This window comes from Cetorhinus maximus, chromosome 4 (assembly GCF_964194155.1).
Source record: "Cetorhinus maximus chromosome 4, sCetMax3.hap1.1, whole genome shotgun sequence".
NCBI classification, from domain to species: Eukaryota; Metazoa; Chordata; class Chondrichthyes; order Lamniformes; family Cetorhinidae; genus Cetorhinus; species Cetorhinus maximus.
In genome coordinates, this window is record NC_135882.1 from 156,279,114 (window position 1) to 156,304,607 (window position 25,494).

The following is a 25,494-nucleotide window of genomic DNA, read 5'->3' on the forward strand; positions in this document are numbered from 1 at the left end:
CTCAACCTTCAAAACTCAAAGGAATACAAATCCAGTTGATGCACTTGTCCTCATAATTTAATCCAATAAACCCTGATGTTATTCTAGTGAATCTGCACTATATCCTTCCAACACCATAATCCAGATGGAGTCTGATGAAAGCACTGTACACTTTGTATTCCAATCCTTTTGAGATAATGGTCAACACTCCATTAGCCTTTTTGATTACATTTTGTACCCTTGCACTAGCTTTTAGTGGTTTGTCTACCGAGGCATCTAAATCCTCTTGCTCCACCACAGCTCTTGGTCTCTCACCGTTAAGAAAATTTCTAATTTGTCTTCCTTAAATCCACAGTGGATGAGCTCACACTTCCTCACATTCATCTGTCATCGTTTTGTCTATTCACTCACTCTGTCTGTGCCCCTTCATAACTTCCTAACAACATAAGAAATAGGAGCAGGAGTAGATCATTCGGACCCTCAAGCCTAACCCACCATTTAATTAGATTATGGCTGATCTTCAACCTTTGTCCCCATGTCTTTTGTTTCCCTTAGAGTTCAAAAGTCGATCTCCACCTCAAATTTACTCAACAACTGAGCATCCACTGCCCGCTCAAATGGAGAATTCCAAAAGATTCACAGCCCTCTGAGGGAAGAATCTTTCCTCATCTCAATCCAAAATGGCAGGCCCCTTGTCCTGAGACCACCCCTCTAGTCCTAGACTATCTAATCAGGAAACAGCCTCATAGCATATACCCTGTTCAAGACCTCTCAGAATCTTGTGTTTCAGTGAGATTACCACTCATTCTTCTAAGTTCATAGGCCCCTTCTATTCAATCTTTCCTCATCGGACAACCTCAAGCTCCAGGAATCAATCCAGTTAACCTTCTTTGCACCCTGTCCCTAAGGTAAGTATATCTTTTTTTAGGTCTAGAGGCTTGTATGGTTGAACAATAACTGTTTATTAATGAAACATAACTATATACATAGCACCTAGTGAGGACTGTAGCCTATCTTCATGCCAACTTCTACCAAACTCACTCCTACACACTACTGTTCCCATGTGACTCTGTACATCATAATTTGGGCAGTACTGTTTCCCCAGTCCCACATTAATCCTTAGTCTCAAATACCCTAATACTACAAGTATGGAGACTAAAACCTTATGCAGTACTCCAGATGTGGTATCATTTGTGAATTTAGCAATGGAACCAATGCCTGCACAAATTGGCGTGGGCTGATCCAGCACTAAATTGATATGCTTTGTGTCTGGTTTGCATTTGGTAAGTGAGCTCAATGCATACTAATGTCTAATCCTCTGTCTCTTACCTCCCAACCAATTAAATAACCTAGGTCACAAGGTTACCTCCAATTACATGAGTATTTTGCTAATAATTTCTTGTGTAGAATTTTGCCAGATGTCTTCTGGAAGTCCATATAGATAACACTACCCTATCCACCAAGCTAGTGCCCTCAAAAAAAAATCAACTAAGTTTTTCAGACAGGACCTACTTTTCTCAAATTCATGCTGACTCTCTCTGAACAGCTCATACTATTGAAATGCTCAGTCATTCTGTCTTTGATAGATTTCAGTAACTTTCCCACAATTGATGTTAGACTAATGGGTCTATAATTAACTGTTTTTCCCCTCTCTCCTTTTTTAGATAATAGAATGACATTTGTAAGTTTTCATTCCAAAAGCACAATTCTTGAATCTAGAGAGCTTTGGAAAATTATGACTATTGCACTTTGATTTCTTTGTTTCCTTAGTGTACCATCCAGAGTAGAAAAATATCAGGTCCTGGAGATTTGCCAATTTTACCATGATGCTGCATCACCTTATCCAGAACAGTGCAGCCAGAGGAAATAGCCTGCACTCAAAGTGGGGGTCAATTCAAAATTAACATTATTTCAGCGAGTGAGTCTGAAATCTCTAAGGGGATGGTGAAAGACGATATAATTGATTCATTAAGTGCAAATTGTACCTTTTTTTTAGAAAACACTATTTTGGAATACAGTAGATGAGTAATTTGAGATACGATTTAGGTGCGGCATGCTTGGGAGAGAGGTAACTTTGGACCCATGGTTCCCAAAGCTTTTCACCACTGGGGAATATTCTTACCTCATGTCTGGATCTCTTGTAAACTAATTGATAGAGATTAATTGCTATGATGAACCATCAATTCCAAAATTATTGTAAAATGAGAAAGAACATTATTAATAAAATAGAAAATGTTGGAAACATTCAGCAGGTCAAGCAGCATCTGTGGAGAGTTAACATTTCAAACCTGTAACCTTTCCTCAGAATTGGGAAAAGTTAGAGATATAATAACATTCATATCTCCAGCCCCCGCAGTATTTTGTTCTTGTCACCAATGTTGATTTGGTCCAGTCTTTTCAGTTCAGAACAATGGGCTGCTTACAATTCAGAAGTCACAATTACAGAACCGTTGCAAAGCAGAAGGAGACCATTTGGCCCATCGTGTCTGCACCAGCCGCCAAATGAGCAAATCACGTAACCCCATTGCCCTGCTTTCTCCCCATTACCCTGCACAATCATCCATTTCAGATAACAGTCTAATTCCCTTTTAAATGTTTCGATTGAACCTGCTTCCTCCACACTCTTAGGCAGTGATTGCATTCTAACCTTAACCACTCACTACGTGAAAAAATCTTTCCTCATATTGCTTCTTTTGCCAATTATTTTAAACCCTTGTCTCTTGTTCTCAATCCTTTCACGAATGAGAACCGTTTCTCCCTACCTACTCTGTCCAGACCCCAGGATATCTCTATCAAATTTCCTCTCAGCCTCCTTCAAGGAAAACAGTCCTAACCTCTTCCACCTTTGACACCTCTTTGTCCCTTTGTCTGTGACATCTTTTGGTTATTTCCACCTATCAGTGTCCCTCTATCCAGCTCTTCTTATGTTCCCCCCACCAAACCAGTTTATATTTCACCCCTTTTCTATTTTTCCTTAGTTCTGTTGAAGAGTCATGCTGCCAGACCTGCTGAGTTTTTCCAGGTATTTTTGTTTTGGATTTCCAGCATCCGCAGTTTTTTGCTTTTATCTAACTTCTCCAACCTATCTTCAATCCTCATCCCTGGAACCATTCTCGTGAATCTTTTTCTGTGGAAGAAAATTAATTCATAATGAAGCATGAAACCATAGTTGTTTAGGAAAAGGGCATCACAATTGCAATGTTATTTTGCATAGCATTTATTTCCTTTCTCAGGGGCGTTTGGGTAAAATGCTGAATGGTTGGTGTAATGCAGCAGATGAACATGTAAACTGGGACCAAAAATAATTGTTAGGATTAGGTATTTTTTCAAAAATGTTTATTACAAGAACTTCACATACTTTCTCAAGTCAGGGTTTGATACAGAGAATATCACACACTTATATTAGAGATTACATGGTACTTTCAGCTACATAGCTCTTACCAGGAGAAATTTACAGGGCTATGGAGAAAAAGGCAGAAGAGGAGGGCTAATTGGATAGCTCTTTGAAAGACCTGCACAAACATGATGGGGGAAAGGCCACCTTCTATGATTCTATGATATATTAAAGCAGGAGTACTCAATGGCAGAACCAGTCAGTCCTAGTTACCATTACTGGGTGATCACAGGGGAGGGGTTACGAGTCGTTGCATGATGTTAAGGTGGCAGCAGCGCGCCCCTGTGGAGATTGAGCAGAGTACTGGGGCCGGTTTCAGCAGCAGTTAAACTAAGAGGCTACAGTGTGGCTTGGTGGTATGAGGTTGGTCTGTAGCCAAGGTGCCTGAATCCTCTGATGTTTCCTGCAATCTATGTACACACTTGTTTATTGCGTTGAGTGGTGCCAAAGCAGAGAAAAGTTTTCTCGATCTTCCTGTTGGGCAAGAACCCTGGCCAAACTTGCAAGTAGCGGCTAATCCTCGGCTTTCCAACAGCAGATTGAATTTTCATAGTGCTGTGTGTGGGCAATGGCTAGATCAGTTATATAGGTTCTGTGATTTTCTGTAAGGACTGGAACCGAGCATTCTGCCAGCAGCAATTTGTAAAGACAAGGTAGCAAATGGACGGTGGTGGATTATATATTGACTATTTCATGTTTTGCTACATGTCTGAGCGGAGGGTCTGGTTCATGATCCCAGGAGCCAGTCTGACACGGAAGAATGAATACAGCTCATGAGAGATGTTTGTGCATGGCAGCTCTGCGTTGCAGAGGCTCAATTCTAATGGGGTGCATTTGCCTGGATTTTACAGTGTAGACAGAGACTTAGCCACCTGGACCCATTCTCTGGATTTCCTGCCTAAGCCCCTTGACGTCACTTTTTTTATGACCTTCCTTAAAATTCAGTAAATCGACACAAATTTTTGATCGCCCCCTCCTATTTCCAATTACACCACTTTGAAACACATTTGGAAGTTTTGGGAACAGGGCTGTAAGAGCAGATGTTGTGAGCAGGCATGAATAAGGTTCAGCTGAAAGAAAGAAGCAAATCTGTAGAGGGATTTGCAAATGAGTACAATGATTTAAAAACTGACTCATCGAAGAGTGGGGGGAACCAATGTCAATCGGGCCAGGATCCCGTGACAAAGGCATGTAGTTGGAATGAGTTAACAACAGTTTAGGTAGTGTTTGAAAATCGTAGTAGACTGCCACATAGTGGATAACAGTCAGGTGACATTGTCTTGCCAGTGTTTTTTTATTCACTCACAGGATATGGGCATCACTGGCAAAGCCAGCAATTATTGCCTGTCCCTAATTGACCTGGAAAAGGTGGGGTGAGCTGCCTTCTTGAACCACTGCAAGCATTGCTGTTAAGTACAACTGAGTGGCTTAGAATATAAGAAATAGGAACTGGCGTAGACCATTTGGCCCCTCGAGCCTGCTCTGCCATTCGATTAGATCATGGCTGATCAACTTGTGTTTCAATTTCCATATTCCTATCTAACCCTGATAACCTTTGTTTCCCTTGCCTACCAAGAATCTATCTACCACTACCTTAAAAATATTCAATGACCCCGACTCCACCACCTTCTGAGGCAGAGAATTCCAAAGTCGCACAAACCTCAGAGAAAAAAATTCCCCTCATCTCTGTCCTAAAAGGGCATCCCCTAATTTTAAAACAGTGCCCCCTAGCTCTGGACTCGCCCGCAAGTTTTTCGAGGTCTGCCTTGTCAAGGCCGACCAGGATTTTGTATGCTTAAATCAAATCACCCCTCACTCTTCTAAACTCCAGTGGAAACAAGCCCAGTCTGTCCAACCTTTTCTCTTAAGACAACCCACTCATTCCACGTATCAATCTAGTAAACCTCCTTTGAACCGCCTCCAATGTATTTACATCCTTAAATAAGGAGACCAAAACTGCACACAGTATTCGAGGTGCAGTCTTACCAATGCCCTATATAACTGAATCATAACGTCCTTACTTTTATGTTCAATCCCTCTCGTAATAAAGGATAGTATTCCATTAGCTTTCTTAATTACTTGCTGTTCCTGCATAGTAACTTTTGTGACTCATGTACTAGAACATCTAGATCCCTCTACACCTCAGAATTATGCAGCCATTCTCTATTTAAGTGATACTCCGCTTTTTCGTTCTTCCTACCAAAGTGAACAACTTCACATTTTCCTTCATTAAAATCCATTTGCCAGATCTTTGCCCACTCACTCAACCTATCTATATCCATCTGCAACTTCTTCATATCCTCTTCACAACATACTTTCCTACCAATCTTTGTGTCATCTGCAAATTTAGCTACCATGTCTTCACTCCCCTCATCTAAGTCATTGATGTAAATCGTAAAAAGTTGAGGCCCCAGTACAGACCCCTGTGGGACTCCACTCGTCACATCCTGCCAATTAGAAAAAGGCCCATTTGTGCAAACTCTCTGCTTTCTGCCAGCCAGCCAATCTTCTATCCATGCTAATGTGTTACCGCTACACCATGCGCTTTTATTTTCCGTATTAATCTTGATGTGGTGATGAAAGAAGTTAATGCTGTGCAGTCGTAGCTTGGGCAGCAACTCAACTAACCACTCTTCAACAAGCTGGCAATTGATTAAAGAAAGCTTGCATTTGATTAAAGAAAGCTTGCATTTCTATAGAGTCTTTCGCAGCTGCGGGAAGTCCCAGAGCACTTTACACCCAATGAAGTACTTTTGAAGTATATTCATTATTGTACTGTAGGAAACATGGCAACCAATTTGTATACAGCATTGTGAGAATGATCATATAACTTGTTTCTAGGTGTTGGCTGCTGGATAAATTATTGGCCAGGACACCGGGCAGAACTTCCCTACTCCTCTTCAAAATAGTGTTGTGGGATCTTTTGCATGAACTTGAGAGGTTCAATGTCTCATTCAAATTAACTGAATTTTGTAAATCAAGGGATAGGTAACATAACTTCAAGAAGAGTGTCCTGCAGTCAGTATCGTGGTGAAGCAGTCTGGGAAGAGCTTCCTGCAGTCAGCATCGCGGTGAAGCAGTCTGGTAAGAGCGTCCTGCAGTCAACATCGCGGTGAAGCGGTCTGGGAAGAGCATCCTGAAGCCAGCATCGTGGTGAAGCGGTCTGGGAAGAGCATCCTGCAGTCAGCATCATGGTGAAGCAGTCTGGGAAGAGTGTCCTGCAGTCAGTTCTTGTTGAAAATAACCAAGAGTGACATCACAAGACAGCGCAAGAGAGCAGTGGAGAGATCAGAACCAGCGCGAGTGTGGGGAAGCTTCAAAAAGTGACGTCAGTACAAAGGTGAGAGCTGATTGGTGAGTAGTGGGTAAGTGCTTTTCTCTAGTTTAAAATAGATTGCTAAGGAAACATAAGGGTTCTAGTTTTTATTTAAAGTACATAAATAATTTAATGTTTTTTTACTATACTTAAAGTAAGGGTTTCTTTTTTCAACTATCGGCATGGCAGGGCAGCTCAGTCCCGTGTTATGTACTGCCTGCAACATGTGGCAAGTCCTAGATGCTCCTTGCGCTCTGACCGACCACATGTGCAGGAAGTGCCACTGGCTGCAGCTACTTGAGCTCCGAGTTTCGGAGCTTGAGCGGCAGCTGGAGGCACTGAGGTGCATCTGCGAGGCTGAGTTTCGTGGATAGCACGTTTTTAGACATGGTCACCCCACAGCTTACGGAAGTGCAGACAGAGAGGAAATGGGTGACCATCAGTCAGAAGAAAGGTGTCAGGCAGGTAGTCAGGAAATCCCCAGGGTGCATCTCGCTTGGGAACCGTTTTTCTGTGTTGGAAAACGGTGAGAGTGACGGTTCCCCTGGGGGGTGCAGCCACGCTCGTGGCACAGTGAGTGGCTCAGCTGCACAGGGGGTGAGGAAAAAGAGGGGAAGAGCAATAGTGGTAGGAGACTCAATAGTAAGGGGAACAGACTGCGGAGATGCACAGCCAGAATTAGAAGAGAGAGCAAGTGAGTCTGGAAGGCATAGAAATTATAGGCCAGTTAAGGCACAAGGGAGTTTGGCAAGGTTGGATGGTGTTTATTTTAATGGAAGGAGTCTGACGAAGAATAAGGCAGATGAGTTGAAGGCACAAATTAACACATGGAAGTATGATGTCATTGCTGTCACAGAGACAAGGTTGAGAGAGGGGTAGGACTGACAGCTAAATATTCCAGGATATAGGGTCTTCAGGTGAGACAGGCAAGGAGGTAAAAGAGGGGGTATCGCAATATTGATCAAGGAATCAATTACAGCAGTAAGGAAGGATGACATCTTAGAAGGCTCCTCAAATGAAGCTGTATGGGTAAAACTTAAAAACAAAAAAGGAGCAATCACGTTTCTGCGGCCGTAGACGTGACTCCAGGATGGTATGTTGCCTCCCTGGTGCCAGGGTCAAGGATGTCACTGAACAGCTGCAGTGCATTCTAAAGGAGGAGGGCAAACAGACAGACATCGTGGTACATATTGGTACCAACAACATAGGTAGAACGAGGGATGAGGTCCTTCAAGTAGAATTTAGGGAGACAGGAAACAGGTTAAAAAACAGGACTTCAAGGGTAGTATTCTCTTGATTACTTCCAGTGCCATGCGCTAGTGAATATAGAAATAGGTTAGTCCAAATGAATGCGTGGCTGGAGAGATGGTGCAGGAGGGAGGGCTTTAGATTTCTGGGACATTGGGACTGTTTCTGGGGTCAGTGGGACCTGTATAAAGCGGACGGGTTGCACCTGAACCTGAATGGGACCAACATCCTTGCGGGGAGGTTTGCTAGTGCTGTTGGGCAGGGTTTAAACTAACTTGACAGGGGGATGGGATCCTGACAGGAGGTTCAGCAGGCGGAGATGTACAGCCAAAATTAGAAGAGAGAGCAAGTGAGTCTGGAAGGCATAGAAATTATAGGCCAGTTAAAGCACAAGGGAGTTTGGCAAGGTTGAATGGTATTTATTTTAATGCAAGGAGTCTTAACGACGAATAAGGCAGATGAGTTAAGGGCACAAATTAACTGCAGTAAGGAAGGATGACATCTTAGAAGGCTCCTCAAATGAAGCCATATGGGTAAAACTTAAAAACAAAAAAGAAGCAATCACGTTGCTGGGAGTGTACTATAGGCCCCCAAACAGTCAGAGAGAAATAGAAGAGCAGATATGTAGGCAAATTTCAGAGAAGTGTAAAAATAATAAGGCAGTAATAGTGGGGGATTTCAACTTCCCCAACATTAACTGGGTTAGTCATAGTGTGATAGGTTTAGAGGGAACGGAATTCTTAAAATGCATCCAGGAGAGCTTTTAAAGCCAGTGTGTAGAAGGTCTTACAAGAGAGGTCCTGGACTTAATTTTAGGGAATGAAGTCAGGCAAGTGGTAGAGGTATCAGTGGGGGGAGCATTTTGCAGATAGCGATCATAACTCTGTTAGATTCAAGGATGTTTTGGAAAAGGACAAGGATGGGCCAGAAATCAGAGTTCTAAATTGGAGGAAGGCCGATTTTAATAAGATCAGATATGATTTGGCCAGAGTGGACTGGGAGCAGCTACTTTTAGGTAAATCTGCGTCAGAGCAGTGGGACTCATTCAAGAAAGAAATTGGGAGAGTACAGGGCAACGTATTCCAGTAAAGGTAATGGGTGGAACTAACAAATCCAGGGAACCCTGGATGTTGAAGAATATACAGGATTGAATAAAGAGAAAAAGGGAGGCTTATGGCAGATACCAAGGGCTCAAAACAGCGGAAGCCCGATAGGAGTATAGAATGTGTTGGGGGGAACTTAAAAAGGAAATTAGGAGAGCAAAAAGGGGGCATGAGAAAACATTGGCAGGTAAAATAAAGGAAAATTCAAAGTTATTTTACAAATACATTAAGAGTAAGAGGATAACTAGGGAAAGAGTAGGGCCCATTAAGGACCCTAGTGGTAACTTGTGTGTGGAGCCAAAAGACGTAGGTAGGGTTCTAAATTAATACTTTGTGTCGGTGTTCACAAGTGAGGGGGATGACGTGGGTATGGAAATCAGGCAGAAGGACTGTGATATAATTAAATAAATTAGCATAGAAAGGGAGGAGGTTCTAAGTGGTCTGGCAGGCTTAAAAGTAGATAAATCTCCAGGCCCGGATTGAATGTATCCCAGGCTGTTGAGTGAGGCAAGCGAGAAGATAGCAGGGGCGCTAGCAAAAATTTTCAATATCTCTCTGGCCACAGGAGAGATGCCAGATGACTGGAGGATAGCCAATGTGGTACTGTTATTCAAGAAGGGAGGAAGGGATAAACCAGGAAACTACAGGCCAGTCAGTCTAACCTTAGTGGTGGGGAAACTATTGGAAGCAATTCTGAGGCACAGAATTAATCTACACTTGGAGATGCAGGGATTAATCAAGGACAGTCAGCATGGTTTTGTTAAGGGGAGGTCATGTCTGACCAATTTGATTGAATTTTTCGAAGAGGTGACCAGGTGTGTAGATGAGGGCAATGCATTTGACATAGTCTACTTGGACTTCAACAAGGCTTTTGATAAGTCCCGCATGGGAGACTGATAACAAAAGAGCTCATGGGATCCAAGGCAATTTGGCAAATTGGATCCAGAATTGGCTGAGTGGCAGGAAGCAGAGGGTGATGGTCGAGGGGTGTTTTTGTGACTGGATGCCTGTGTCCAGTGGGGTTCTACAGGGATCGGTGTTGGGTCTCTTGCTGTTTGTGGTATATATAAATGATTTAGCCTTGAATGTAGGAGGGTTGATCAATAATTTCACGGATGACAGGAAAATTGATGGGGTGGTAAATAGTGAGGAGGATAGCCTTAGATTACAAGAGGATATAGACGGGCCAGTCAGATGAGCTGATCAATGGTAAATGGAATTTTGTCTGGATAAGCGTGAGGTGATGTATTTGGGCAGGACAAACAAGGCATGGGAATACACGATGAATGGTAGGACCCTGGGAAGTACTGAGGATCAGAGGGACCTTGGTGTGCATGTCCACCGGTCCCTTAAGGTTGCGGGACAGGTAGTTAAGGTAGTTAAGAATGCATATGGGATACTTGTCTTTATTAGCCGAGGCATAGAATATAAGAGCAGGGAGGTTATGCTGGAACTGTACAAAATGCTGGTTAGGCCACAACTAGAGTATTGCATGCAGTTCTGGAATCCGCATTATAGGAAGGATGTGGTTGCATGAGAGTGCAGAGGAGATTTACCAGGATGTTGCCTGGGCTAGAGAGTTTTAGTTATGAGGAAAGATTGGATAGATTGAGGTTATTTTCCTTGGAGCAGAAGAGATTGAGGGGGACATGTTTGAAGTGTATAAAATTATGAGGGGCATAGATAGGGTAAACAGGAAGGAACTTTCCCTTTGGTGGAGGGATCAATAACCAGTGGGCATAGATTTAAGGTAAGGGCCAGGAGGTTTGGAGGGAATGTGAGGAAAAAATTTTTCACCCAGAGGATGGTGGGAATCTGAAACTCGCTGCCTGAAAGAATGGTAGAGGCAGAAACCCTCATAACATTTAAGAAGTATTTGGATGTGCACTTGCGATGCCATAGCATACAAGGCTGTGGGCCTAGTGCTGGAAAATGGGATTAGAATAGTTAGGTACTTATTTGACTGGCACAGACCCATTGAGCCGTAGGGCCTTTTTCTGTGCTGTAGACCTCTATGACTATAAGTCTTTTAAGCCTTTGAAAAGTTAACTGTGGCAGCACTGCTATTGTTGTAAGTGATCTTAATTTTCAAGAGTATTAGCACCACCTAGTGGGGCTGATTAGGATAATTAGCATTTCAACACATGAATTAATTTTAGAATACGGCATATATTATTCGTTACCATTATTTTACAATCTCTCTAAACAAAGCCTCACTATACCTGCCCTACCAAGACCATCATGGTGGCCATGTAGCTCTTAACTTTTTTTTTGTAAAAATATACTTTATTCATAAAATATCTTCACTCACATTCCAAACCATTTCAAAAACATTACAAGGGTACAATCCAGGTTACACTTTTACAAAATGTATCACCAGGTGCATCAGTACAAACAATATTACAATCATTTACAGCCTTTCATTTTGATCTGTACAGCCCGAGGGGCTCTAAACAGTTCCCAGTCTCTCGGTGCGCTGTGGTAGAAAGGTCTTAGACAGCGACCCTTCCCCATGTAGCTCTTAACACCAACTCACAACCTTGGTCTGACTTCCCTGCTCCTTTGGCAACTTTCTCCTTCTTTGAGCATGTCACCTTATTCCACTCACCTGTTAAAAATCCTTGTTTCCATGCCCAGCCAAACACAATAAAAAATTCTCACTAAGATATCTTTACAGTTTTCCTCCCTCTGCACCAAATGATTTCTGATCAAGTGATTTCAACATCCATCTCAACTGATCATATTCCCTCCAGTTAATTGTCTTATCTTCCCTAAATCTGTCCCTACATGTAAACTCCCAAACCCATATTTATGGCCACACCCTTGACCTTGCTCTCACATAGCCTTGCTACACCCAACCACAGGCAAGACTATTTATGATCACTTCCTTGTATCACTCTCCATCCACCCCACTTCCACATCCCAACCCTATTTCTTCCCTCCCCTAGAGAAAACTCTCCCAATTCACTTACAATTATACTTCCAAAGTCACATTTCTGCTGCTACTGATTTGCTCAACCACATGCTCAGTTCTACCTTTGATGCCTGAGTCCTTAAAAGAGCTCTCTCTAGTGCAGCCTTCATCTGTTTCCTCATGTCCAAGGGGTGCAGACTTCAATGGATATGGCTGAAATTGGTTTAGCCATCCACCAAGATTTTTTTTTCATGGGATGTGGGCATCACTGACTAGGTCAGCATGTATTACCCATCTCTAATTGCACTTGAGAAGATGGTGATGCCACCATCTTTAAACACTGTAGCTTGTTATAGGAACACCCACAGTGCTGTTCAGGATTTTGAAGATTTTCCAGCAACAGTGATCTCGTTCCAAGTCACAATGGTGTGTAGTTTGGAGAACTTGAAGGCGGTGGTGTTTCCATGCCCCTGCTGCCCTTGTCCTTCTGGGTGGTAGAGGTCACAGGTTTGAAAGGTGCTATTGAAAATGATTTGCTGTAGTGCCCTATTCCCACTAAACTGCTGATCACCAAACTCCCCATGACAGCCTATACTGTTAGTGGTTCTCAACCTCTCCTCACCACCCCTTCCTCAAAATACTGTCCTTCAAGCTTCTGCTTCATGTCTAGCTTCCCTTTCTATAGCTCTATGTTGACATTGCCTCTTCACAGTATTTTGCTTTTGTTAATGTTAAAATCACTGCTATTCTCTCCTAGGAACCCCCAACTTGAGTTCTGCTCTTCAAGGTTCACTTTCTATTTCATGCATTCTTTTGTTAATCTCTCCTACCCTATTAAACCTTCCATTTTGTTCTTCCCATCCTTCTATAAGCTTAAAAAAACACTTTTCAGTTCTTTTGAAAAGGCAAGCTGAAACGTTAACTGTTTGTCTCCATAGTTGCTGTCTGACCTGAGCATTCCAGAATTTTTCATTTTTAGTTCAGATTTCTAGCATTCACAGTATTTTGCTTTTGTGCTTAAGGCATCCTTCATTACCTTGGTTTCCCACTTCATCCACATCCTGCCTCGACACCACCAGCTCAATCTCTCTGGAACCTGTTTTGTTAGGTTGCTTGTCCAAGGTGGAGTCTAGGATGAGCTGCAACTTCCACCAGTTAAACACCTCAGTCTCTCCTGCATGCACTTTGCTTTGAAGTGTTGTGAGACAGTGTTAAAACTTATAACTATCTGTACTTTGCTGAACAAATTAGCTCCAAAATCAGAGACTGGTATTTTTTTTTTTTAAAAACCCACGTCAACTTATACAAGGTAAATTAGTAAATTATTTGTTTAGGTCTTAATTTCATCATATATTGCAGGAACCTGAAGCACAATTAATGGAGCTTCTATTTACTACCTAATAGTGCTCTGCTACTTTAGGCTCAGTTTTCTATAGATTCTGAATGGAGAACATCAGCTTCACGTACAAAAGCAAAATACTAAGGACACTGGAAATGATATGCTATCTACATATGTTGCCAGACTTGCTGAGTGCTTCCTGTATTGTTATTTCAGACTTTTGTCGTCTTATATAGTATTGTTGTACATTTTAAGTATAAAATTTTTCACCAAGACAGATAGGGGGGTTGAAGGAGGGAATTCCAGAGCTTAGGCACAACCCACTGGAGCAATCAAAAATAAGTGCAGTAACTATCAGCTGAGCATTGTAAAAAGCATCTGCTCAGCTTATATTGACTAACCAATCCCCCAAAAATCTTGACTGCTGTGACAATCTAAAGATGATGCACTAGCTGGCAAGCAGACCGGTGAAAATTTGGACCACAGAAGGATGTTGGGTAGCAGTGGCATAGAAAGGGGAAAAAGCTTGGCTGCTGGACCTTACTCTAGTAATAAGGAAACAAAAACATATTCAATTTTTATATATTTTTTTTAATTGTAAAAGTCATGTTGCATGGTACATTTAATCAAAGAGACCAAAGCCCATGTCATCATCAGACTCTTCAGATTCTTCCTGTTTCTTCTCTTCCTTTTTCTCTTCAACTGCAGGACAGAAAAGTGATTTTAGTTCTTCAGTACAAACCTGCACAGCACTGAGTAAAATTAACAAGCCTCAACCACTCACCCATCAAAAGGTAGACATTTATTAAAGCATACAGTACTGAGGCAATTGAAGGTTAAAGGAACACATCCCAACAACATATTCTACAAGCACACTACCATCAATGACTGTAACTTTGTTCTCCAAATTGCTTCCAAAGTAATTCATAGTCCCACAACTCAGAATTTAAATGTTTCTCAAAACACTCACCAGCAACAGGGGCAGCAGTGGAAACAGCTGCTGCAGCAGCTGGCGCACCCCCACCAGCACCAACATTGCAGATCAGACTATTGATGTCAATATTAGCCAATGCCTAAAAAAAAATTGTAAGTTAGTGTTTACATAGGCAAGACTGTTGCTAAATTATCACTAAGATGGTTTATTTCCACCTCTGCCTGATTCAACTCATCTACTGCTGAAATCCTCATTTATTGCTTCAATACCTTTGGACTCGACAATTCCAATGCACTCCTGGATGGTCTCCCACATTCTACTCTCCATAAACTGGAGGTCATCCAAAACTCTACTGTCCATGTCAAACTCACAACACGAACCATTTCCCTATCAACCCTTTGCTTGCTGACCTACATTGGCTCCCAGTCAAAGAACATCTTCAAAATTTTCACCCTTGTTTTCAAATCCCTCCAAGGCCCCTCACCTCCCCATCTCTAATCTCCTTCAGACCCAGAACCCTCCTGTAATCCTGGCCTCTTGGGCATCCTCAGGGGACTCAGGTATTTACAGCACGAGATCACCATTCGGCCCATCGCGTCTGCACCAGTCAACAAAGATCTGACTACACTAATCCCATTTTCCATAGCCCAGGATGCTATGGCAATACAAGTGAATATCTAAACATTTAATGTCAAGTTTCTGACTCAACCACCCTCTGGATGAAAAAATTTCTCAACTCCACTCTTAGCCTTCTACCTCTTACCTGGTTACTGACCCATCTACTAATGGAAAAAGTACCTTCCTATCCACCCTATCTATGCCCCTCAATCTTATACACTTCAATCAGGTCCCCTCTCAACTGGCACTGCTCCAGCATATCCAATCTTTCCTCATAGCTCAGGCCCCCCTCCAGCCCAGGCAGCATCCTGGTAAGTCTCCTCTGCAATCACATCCTTCCTATAACGTTGTGACCAGAACTGCATGTAGTACTCCAGTTGTGGCCTATCCAGCATTTCATACAGTTCCAGCATAACCCCCTTCTGCTCTTCTATCCTATGCCTCGGCTAATAAAGGCAAGTATCCCATATGCATTCTTAACCACCTTATCTACCAGCACTGCTACCTACAGGGATCTGTGGACATGCACACAAAGGTCCCTGATCTTCAGTACTTTCCAGAGTCTCACCGGTCATAGCATAAACCCTCAATTCTAATAGCCACCAATGGTGCAGCAATGCCTTCAAGCAACTAGGCCCCAAACTCTGGAATATCCTGTCACTTTCTTCCTTTAAGACAAGTTTTTGGTCATCTTACATAATCTTCTGTGGCTCACTGTCACTTTGTTTCAATGCTTCTGTGAAGTACTTTGAGGGACCTTTCATTAAAGACAATATAAACAGTCTACAAGTTGCTATGTTCTGAGATCATGAAAAGTGCTATATAAATGTAAATACACTTTGTCCATACCAAGGCCAAAAAGTTTGAATTATTTTTGCAGGGTGTCAGTTTGTCCTGGGCCAAATTAACAGAAGCGATCAGTTAATACATTGCCAGCAAGAATTTTGATATTACCTTGGCAAACAGACCAGGCCAGAAAGGCTCAATAGTTACACCAGCCGTCTTAATCAGGGCATTGAGTTTGTCTTCCTAAAAAGAGTAAATACTTGTTAGCACAATAGTACAATCGTGATCTGGTTATTTATTTGCGCAAATTTTACCTAATTTTAAGTAGCCATATAAAAGCACATTTACAAATCAAAGAACAATGAAATGGCAAATCTGGGGCAAGGTAGCAATGGAATGGTCAATGTGACAGTTAGAATGGATGTAGTGATTAATACACCGGCCGCAGACAGAAGGAGCAGTTCATTCAAAAACAAGGGAATTCCAAGTCCAGATAGGACATGCCCCATGTCAAGAGTGGAATAGTGAAAACAAAGATGATCCACCCGGGTGTCAGTTCAGTGGAGCACAACTAGTTCAGCTTGGAAAAGACTTTTAAGGATTTTAAAATCCAGCCCCCGAAGACATTACAGAAAATAAGTATTCTGAGGTGAGCATCTGGATAAATTAGTTGAGTGCTGGAAGCTAGATCACAACTCGGACGAGGAGATGATCAGGGGCAGAGGTGCACAAGCACTAGTTTCAGCCAACAGTCACCAAGCGAGTTAGAAATCTCAGCGTGTGATGTGGAAACTGGCTACCAACATGAACAGGCCTTTCTGGAGACAAAGCAGATCAGTGATGGGCGGATTCCTCCCGATGGGTGATCTCTGGAAGTGGCCCAGTATGAGGGGTAATATCCCCCCCTCACAATCCCCAAAGACATGCTCCCAACTCGCTGCTCAAACTTGGAAACAACCTGGATCCCGCCCCACGTGTGCAGAGCTCCGGCTCAGCCCGAGGCCCGGGGCTGCTGCCGCCTCCTCACGCGGCTCGGCCTCTCCACGCACCCCCTCCTCCCGGGCCCCTTTCTTCCTCCCCACCCCCTCCTCCTCCTCCCGGGCCTCCCTCTCTCCTCCCCCCGCCCCGGGGCCTCTCTCTCTCCCGCCAGGTGGCTCCCTCAAGATGGCGCCCACCCGGCCGGCTCTAAGATGGCGCTGGGGCCCGGGGCCGCCTCACTCACAGTCACGGTGACCTCGTCGTCGTGCAGGATGAGTGCGCTGTAGATACAGGCGAGTTCCGAGGTGGAGGCCATGGCGCTGAATCTCTGCGGGTCCGATAGTGCTAGTCGCCGGGGGGAATCTCGGCCTTAGCTTCGATCAGAAGAACCGAGCACCTCCGAACCGGGCAGAGCAAGGAGAGGAAGTTGAAGGCCGGGGAGGCCCCTTATATAGAGGGATCATCGGCGTCACTTCCCGGTCACCTCACTCACTTCCGGGTTAGCTCCTGGTCACGTCTGGGTCAGTGCTACGACACATCCGGCCGGGAGAGCGTCCTCTTCAATGGAATATTATTGGGTGCAGGGATCGGGGTTTTCATTGAGCAGATTGTTATGAATCATTCTGATAACTTATTTGAGCAACATCGTAGCATGGTTACAGAGTTGTCAGCTGTGGCTCAGTCCATAGCACCCTCGCCTTTGAATCAGAGGGTTGTGGGTTCATGTCCCACTCCCGGGAAACCAAGAACTGTGATTGTACTCGAAAGAATTACAATCTGTGACCGTTGATAACTCGAAAGAGAGTTTCAGTGATTTATGTACATATTTGAATTGTATTGTACACAACAAATGCTGGCCTTGCCAGTGATGCCCACATCCCATGAAATAATTTTTTTAAAAGTTTCTTCCAGTCTGAAAAACAACTGTTCACCACTACAACAAAAACAGAAAATGCTGGAAAAACTCAGCAGGTCTAGCAGCACCTGTGGAGAAAAAAAACAGATGGCCCTTGTGGGATGGGGTGGGGTTGGGGGAGGGGATGGCGGGGCAGAAAAACCTTAAGGCTGGCGGGCAGGCCAGGAGCCCCCAGCGGCCTGTAGATTATTAATGAAACACTGGCGGGATGAAGTTTCATTCCCGTTTTGTACAAATTTAATAAATTTTATGAGTTTGTTATCAACATGTCCCATCTCATGTGACATTGGCACATGAGGGGGACATGTTAATAATTTTAAAATGTCTCTATTTTTTGACTTTACTTACCTTTCACTAAACTCCCTGAGACAGGACCTTGCCTCAGGGAGCAGTGTGCTCTTTCACGCGCATGCGTGAAAGAGTGCACTTTGACAGTTGGGGATTCCCTCCCCCACCAGAACAGGAAGTGCAATTGGCCCGCCCACTCAAAATGGCAGCGGGCCCTGTTTCGGCGGCGGAGTTTGGCTGCCCGCCCACCGCTGAGCCGTTGGGGCCTGCCTGCCAACCAAGGTCTAAATTCTGCCCATTGTTTTATCTCCACCTTTTATCCTAATTTCGGTCTTTTTCCCCCACCACTGTCCCCTCCCCCAACTCCACCCCTACAAGAGCCATCTGTCACTTGTTCATGTTGTTCTTTTCAGAGTACTTACCCTGGTCCTGCTATTATCACATTCTGCTTTCTTACCTTAATGCCACTATCAGTACCTCCTTTAGCCCTTACCACTTCCATTAACACCCCCTTTGTCCTTTTGTTCATGGCAGCTTTGTCAATCTCTCCTTTGCTCCCATCTATCGCTGGCCTTCTATCCATCTTCACCTACTGCACCCCCCTTAAACAATATAAATTTCATCACATTTTTACTTCTCTTTAGCTCTGAAGAAGAGTCATACGGACTCAAAACGTTAACTCTGTTTCTCTCTCCACAGGTGCTGTTCGACCTGCTACGTTTTTCCAGCATTTTCAGTTTTTGTTTCAGATTTCCAGCATCTGCAGTATTTTGCTTTTATCTTAGTGTTCACCACTACACTTTGTTTCCTGTCACTCAGTCAATTTCGTATCCATGTTACTACTGTCCCTTTTATTCCATGGGCTGTAACTTCACTCACAATTCTTGTGCGGCACCTTATCAAATGCCTTTTGCAAGTCCTTGTACACCACAAGAGCAGAATTACCCTCATCAACCCTCCCTGTTATCTCATCAAAAAACTCAAGCAAGCAATGCAAAGATTGCCAGTTTGCAAACAGGCTTAATTTTTAATTCGGAATTGGGAATTCGATCCTCAGATAATTTCCAAGTTACCAACACCATGCTTCAACTGTGTCACCTATGCGACTCTATTTTGAAATGTAAATGCCCTAATTGGACCAAAGGCAATTCAGCTCAGTGCTGAATTAGTGGCGCCCAACATCTCCAGGAAGCGGTTAGCTGTCTGCAGAGGGTAAGCGGCAAAGGCAGACAACAGCCACGATGGAGCCTGCTGCCTTGCAGAAGAGAGCAGGCAGCACCTTGGAGGGTGCAGAGGGCTGTAGAGGCTGAATTGTTAAGTATATTCAAGGCTGAGATAGACAGATTTTTAATCAGCAAGGGAATCAAGGGTTATGGGGAAAAGGCAGGAAAATGGAGTTGAGGATCATCAGATCAGCCATGATCTCATTGAATGGCAGAGCAGACTCAATGAGCCGAATGGCCTATTTCTGCTCCTACGTCTTATGGTCAGCAGCCTAACCCCAGCATACAAAAGTGGCCAAACTGCCAAATAAGAGGAAATGTGTGGTGCATGATTCCCCTAGGCACCAAGATTTTCACCTTATAAAAAAATCTTTCACTTCTCCCTGCTTTGAATCTGACAGTGCATCAGCCCCCTCATGATTTTGAATACCTCTATCAAATTTCCTCTTAGCCTTCTCCTCTTCAAGGAGAACAGTCCAACCTCTCCAATCTATCGTCATAACTGAAGTTTCTTGTAAACCTCTTCTGCACTCTCTCCAAATGCATTCACATCATTCCTGTACACAATACTCCAGATGAGGTCTAACTAGCGTTTCACATAAGCTCAACATAACCCCCCTGCCTTTGTACTCTGTGCCCCTATAATAAAAGCCAGGATATTGTATGCTTTATTAACTGCTCTCTCCACCTGTCCTGCCACCTTCAATGATCTATGCACATATACACCCAGGTCCCTCTGTTCTGCATCCTCTTAAGAATTGTACCCCTTATTTTATATTGTCTCTCCATGTTCTTCCTACCAAAATGCATCATCTCACACTTCTCCACATTAAACTCCATCTGCCACTTATCTGCCCACTCCGCCAACTTGTGCTCACAGTTTTCAATGCTTCCAAGTTTCATATCACCCGCAAACTTTGAAATTGTCTCCTGCACACCTAGATCTCGATCATTAATATATATCAGGGAAATCAAGGGTCTCAGTACCGGCCCCTGGGGAATTCCACTACCTCCAGCCCTAAAAATATCCATTGACCATCAGCCTCTGTTTCCTATTTTTCAGCCAATTTTGAATCCACATTGCTACTGTCCCTTTCATTCCATGAGTTATAACTTTTCTTACAAGTCTATTGTGTGGCACTGTATGGAATGCCTTTTGAAAGTCCATGTACAGCACATCAACAGCATTACCCTAATCAACCCTCTCTGTTACCTCTTCAATAAGCTCCAGCAAGTTAATTAGTCACGATTCCCCCTTTAGAAATCCAAGCTGGCTCTTTCTTATCAACCCACATTTTTCCATGTGACTATTAATTCTCTCCCAAATAATTGTTTCTAGAAGCTTCCCTACCACTGAAGCTAAATTGACTGGTCTGTAATTGCTGGGCTTATCCTTACAACCTTTTTTGAGCAAGGGCATAATGTTTACAATTCTCCAGTCCTCTGGCACTTCCCCTGAGTCTAGGAAAGACTGAAAGATTATGGACAATTTCCACTCTTCTTTCAATATCCTTGGACGCATCTCATCCTGTCCTGGTGTCTTGTCAACTTTAAGTACCGACAGTTTATCCAGCACTTCCTCCTTATTAATTTTGAACCCTTTGAGTGACAGTTTCCTCCTCTGTCACCATGGTCTCGGTAGCATCTGTTTTTTTGGCAAAGACAGATGCAAAATATTCATTTAATACCTCAGCCATGCCCCCTGCCTCCATGTCTAAATCCCCTTTTTGGTCCCTAATCGGCCCTACTCCTCCTTTTACCACCCTCTTACTATTTGTGTGCTGATAGAAAATACGTTAAATAACCATTTTTTTCCAGAGATTAAACAATAAACAATTCATCAGTTTATCTCGTTAAAAACAGAAATCTGCTGGAAATACTCAGCAGGTCTGGCAGCATCTGTGGAGAGAGAAGAAGAGTTAATGTTTCAGGTTGATGATTGTCCAATTGCCTGAAGATTGGGCCCCCCCCCTCCACCCCCTTGCTCCTCGCCCTTTGAAGAATTTTTAAAAATTGGGCTGCCCACTCCTGCCCAGCTGCCCATGCCAAACCTTTTATGGCATGTGGCATGGATGGCATATTATCAGGGTCAATTGGCTTGATAACAAGCCTAATTGACCCTTGATTACTTATTTGAATATGGTGGGTGGAATGCCGATTTTGATGCCCACTCACCCACCGTATTATGGGGTGAGCTCGGGACTAGGCGGGAAGGTGCTGTGTTGGGCACCCACCCTATTTTACATGCCCTCCCCCTCCCAAAACATACCCGGCGGGGGCATGTAAAATACAGCCCACTATCTCCAACATTGCAGCACTTCCTCAATACTGCTTTGATTTTTGTGCTCAACTACCAGATAAAGAATTGAACCCAGAACCTTATTATGCAGCAGCATAAGACCATAAAACATAGGAGCAGAAATTAGGCCCTTCGGCATATCGAGTCTGCTCCACCATTCAATCATGGCTGATAAGTTTCTCAACCCCATTCTCCCGCCTTCTCCCCATATCCTTTGATCCCCTTACCAATCAAGAACCTATCTATCTCGGTCTTAAATACACTCAATGACCTGACCTCCGCAGCCTTCTGTGGCAATGAATTCCATAGATTCACCGCTGTCTGGCTAAAGAAGTGTCTCCTCATCTCTGTTCTAAAAGCTCTTCCCTTTACTCTGAGGCTGTGCCCTCAGGTCCTAGTCTCTCCTACTAATGCAAACATCTTCCCCACGTCCACTCTATCCAGGCCTTTCAGTATTCTGTAAGTTTCAATCAGCATGAGAGCTATCAACTGAGCCACAGCTGACACATACATTCAATTGGCAAACAGAACAGAGGTGGCATTACCATGGCCTCTCCCAAAGAGGGAGCTCCACCAGCTTCCCATTCCAAAATTCCAATAGCATAAGAGCAAGGCCTTTGAGGTGGCGAGTTTGGACCATGTCTATTGTGCTTCCTTTTTCCACCATTTTTGTAACCACTTCAAAAGATATAATTAGATTTGTAAGACTTCCATTTTATGAAGCCATGTTTGTTGTCCTAATATTTCTGTCTCTATGTAAACAATCATTGCACTCCAAATGATTCCCTCTGGAGAAAGGCTGGCGACCTGTTCCAGGAAGAACTAGCCATGGAAACAGACATAAGCATGTGCTTTATCTGCCTCATGTTTCACTGGATGGAAGTGGATGAGTGAGTTGTGAGGAGGATGCAAAGACACTTCAAGGAGATTTGGAGAGGCTAAGCAAGTGGCAACAATTTGGCAAATGGAATATAATGTGGAGAAATGTAAGTTATCCAGTTTGGTAGGAAAAATAGAAATACCAAGTATTTCTTAAGTGGTGAGAGGCTGGGAAGTGTTGAGCTTCAAAGGGACTTGGGTGTTCTTGTTCATGAGTCATTGAAAGCTAACAGGCAGGTACAGCAAGGAATTAAGAAGGTAACTGGTATGTTGGCCTTTATTACACAAAGATTTGAGTATAAGAGTAAAGATGCCTTACTGCAATTATATAGAGCTTTGGTGAGACCACACCTGAAGTATTATGTGCAGTTTTGGTCTCCTTACCTAAGGAAGGATATACTTGCCATAGAGGGAGTGCAGTGAAGGTTTACCAGACTAATTCCTGGGATGGAGGAACTGTGCTATGAGGAAAGGTTAAATAGACTGAGCCTTTATTCTCTGGAGTTTAGAAGAATGAGAGATTATCTCATTTAAACATACAAAATTCTTACAGGGTTCAACAGGATAGACGTAGGAAGGATGTTTCCCCAGCCTGGGGGTCTAGAACCAGGGGACACATTCTCAGAATAAGGGGCAGGCCACTTAGGACTGATATGGGGAGGAATTTCTTCACTCAGAGCATGGTGAATCTTTGGAATTTTCCTACTCAGAGGGCCGTGGAGGCTCAGTTGTTGAGGATGTTCAAGACTAAGATCAATAGATTTCTACATATTAAGAACATCAAGGGATTTGTGTATAGTGCAGGAAGATGGTTGAAGTAGATCAGCTATGAATGGTGGAGCAGGCTCGAAGGGCTGAATGGCCTACTCCTGCTTCTATTTCTTATGTCCTTAGACGGGGGAAAGCCTTTAAGTCTAGTCTAATGATTCCCTCAATCCTTTTTCCTACAGGTGTCAAGTTAATGGACCTATAGTGACCTGCGACCTTCTTGTCATCTTTTTTAATGATGAAAATTTCATTAACCTCCTTCCAATCTACAGGAATCATCTCAGAGAGCAGTGAACTATTAAAAACATAGGCCCTCAGGTGGCTATCATCTGGCTTGGTTATTCTATCTGTTTTCAAATGCTCAATTCTATTCAAAACAATATGTCTATCTAATTTAATATTACTAGTCTTATTATTAAAATCATTCAATTCTAATAGTCAAGCATCAGCTTCAAGAGTGAAGACCAATGAAAAGTACTCATTTAATATTTTTACCATACCCAATACCCTTTGCAACCTAATCAGGAGTTGGTCAAATATTTTTGCAATAGGACAAATTGTATATGGCTTGTGTAGGGAATGGCCTTAGTGGCCCTTTGCTTCTTCTGTACTTTATACATTCAATACTTAAAATGAATAAAACCACTCAAAGCTATTGTTATGTGTTTATTAATTATTGCCAAAAAATAACAACAGCTTGTATTCATATAGCACCTTTAACGTAATATAACATCCCAAGGCACTTCACAAGTGTGTTATCAAACAAGATTTGACACCGAGACACATGAAGAGATGTTAGGACAGATGACCAAAAGCTTGATGAGATAGGTTTTAATGAATGTCTTAAGAAAGGAAACAAGTAGAGAAGTGGAGAGATTTAGGGAGAGAATGACAGAGTTTAGGGCCTATGCAGCTGACTAAAATTGCAGAATTGGAGCAATGCAGAGTTCTCAGAGAGTTGTAAGGTTGGAGAACGTTACAGAATAGGGATGGGCAAGGCTATTACATCATCTTCATTAGCTTCTCCCTCACGTTATAACCATAGTAAATTATATTGATAGTTCTAGTAAAATTGATAAAAAAGATCCTTCACAAACAGGAGAATTATATGTTTTTAATTGCAGTTCTAATAAAGAATGACAAATGCATAGCATGCTATAGTGATGTACAATTTTTTTACATTACAATTGAATGCAATCATGTCTCTACAATAAAATGAAGATAAATATTTGTGCCAGTGATGTCTTGTACAAATACTAATATTAAATTTGTCCTTATGCTATTTTAGTGGAAGCTTTAAGTCTTTTATTTTAATTGTGCCATAATAACACCCACTTTAACTCTTATCCAAAGTTACAAGTTGAGTTCTCCTGGCCATGATCATGAGTGATAATGATCATGAGGACAGTAAGTGTTCAGTTTATACCCGGGCTTCTTTAACTTATTTTGTTAATCTTTGTTTTGTTTTGTCTGTTGTGTAACAGAATTGTAAGCATTTGGTGACATGTGGGTGCATTTTGGTTAATATGGGATCATTGTCGTAAGCCATAGCATGAATACCAAGATAGAAACTTCAACATGAATCAATTAATTTTGATGATGGACCTGAGCTGTAAGTAAAATCAGTAACATGGTATGCAATTAATAATTGTATTTAAATTGCTCAAGCAAATGCTGCATTCTACATGTTAAAACTCAAACTAGTTTACCAACTTGAGGATTATGTAAAGGAAGCTTGCAGAAGCTATAAGCATCAATTTGCTTTCACTGAAAGTAGCTGAGCCATTCACGTTGCATAAGTCGGTCTCACAGCATTCAGTCCCAGCACTGATGAATATGACGCTGATGGATCCAGTACACTTCGAGCTTTCAATGCAGCCTTTTTTCAAAGTAGTTATCTGTTGTCCAACTGAATGATGGGGAGGGAAAATAATTTAAACTCCTGTTAGCTTTCAAGCATCACTCATGCTAATATTTTAATCAGGGTTGTACACTATCAGACTGCTCTTGGTTGTGGATGGAAGTTCCAAAAACAGGTGACCTGGAGTAGCAGGAAACAGGTTTACACATATGATTCTCACAAAATATTATTGATCTTAGCCTTGCTGTTAGGAGAATAACCAGGGGCACTTTGGGTGCTGTGCCACAGAGATGGACAGGAATGCTGCAATAAATCACTATGGCTGCTTTCTTGCATTGTCCAGTGGCCAATTAAAAGGCATAATTAGCAGAAGCATAAGACCAGGCCATCAATTCACCTTCCACTCAAGGTTATTATGTGCCAAGAAGAGATGGAGAGAGTATATAAAACATTTTTTGGAAGTTTATTGTGTTGTATAATTTAATATTAGGGAGAGGCAATGGTGTAGTGGTATTGTCACTGGACTGGTAATCTAAAGACCCAGGGTAATGCTCTGGGGTCTTGGGTTCGAATCCCACTATGGCAGATAGTGGAATTTTTGAATGCAATAAAATTCTGGAATTAAAAGTCTAATGATGACCATGAAACCAT

General features: G+C 42.7%; 1 protein-coding gene across 1 annotated transcript; it reads right to left on the reverse strand.

Moving 5' to 3' along the window:
* Positions 1–13,860: 13,860 nt before the first annotated feature.
* On the reverse strand, positions 13,861–17,042 carry rplp1 (ribosomal protein lateral stalk subunit P1). Its single transcript, XM_078541004.1, has 4 exons — positions 16,854–17,042; positions 15,800–15,874; positions 14,264–14,366; positions 13,861–13,995 (listed from the first exon to the last, which is right to left on the reverse strand). Exons 1-4 carry the CDS (start codon positions 16,923–16,925, stop codon positions 13,916–13,918), a joined length of 330 nt encoding a protein of 109 aa, XP_078397130.1. The 5' UTR covers positions 16,926–17,042; the 3' UTR covers positions 13,861–13,915.
* Between the last annotated feature and the right edge of the window lie 8,452 nt (positions 17,043–25,494).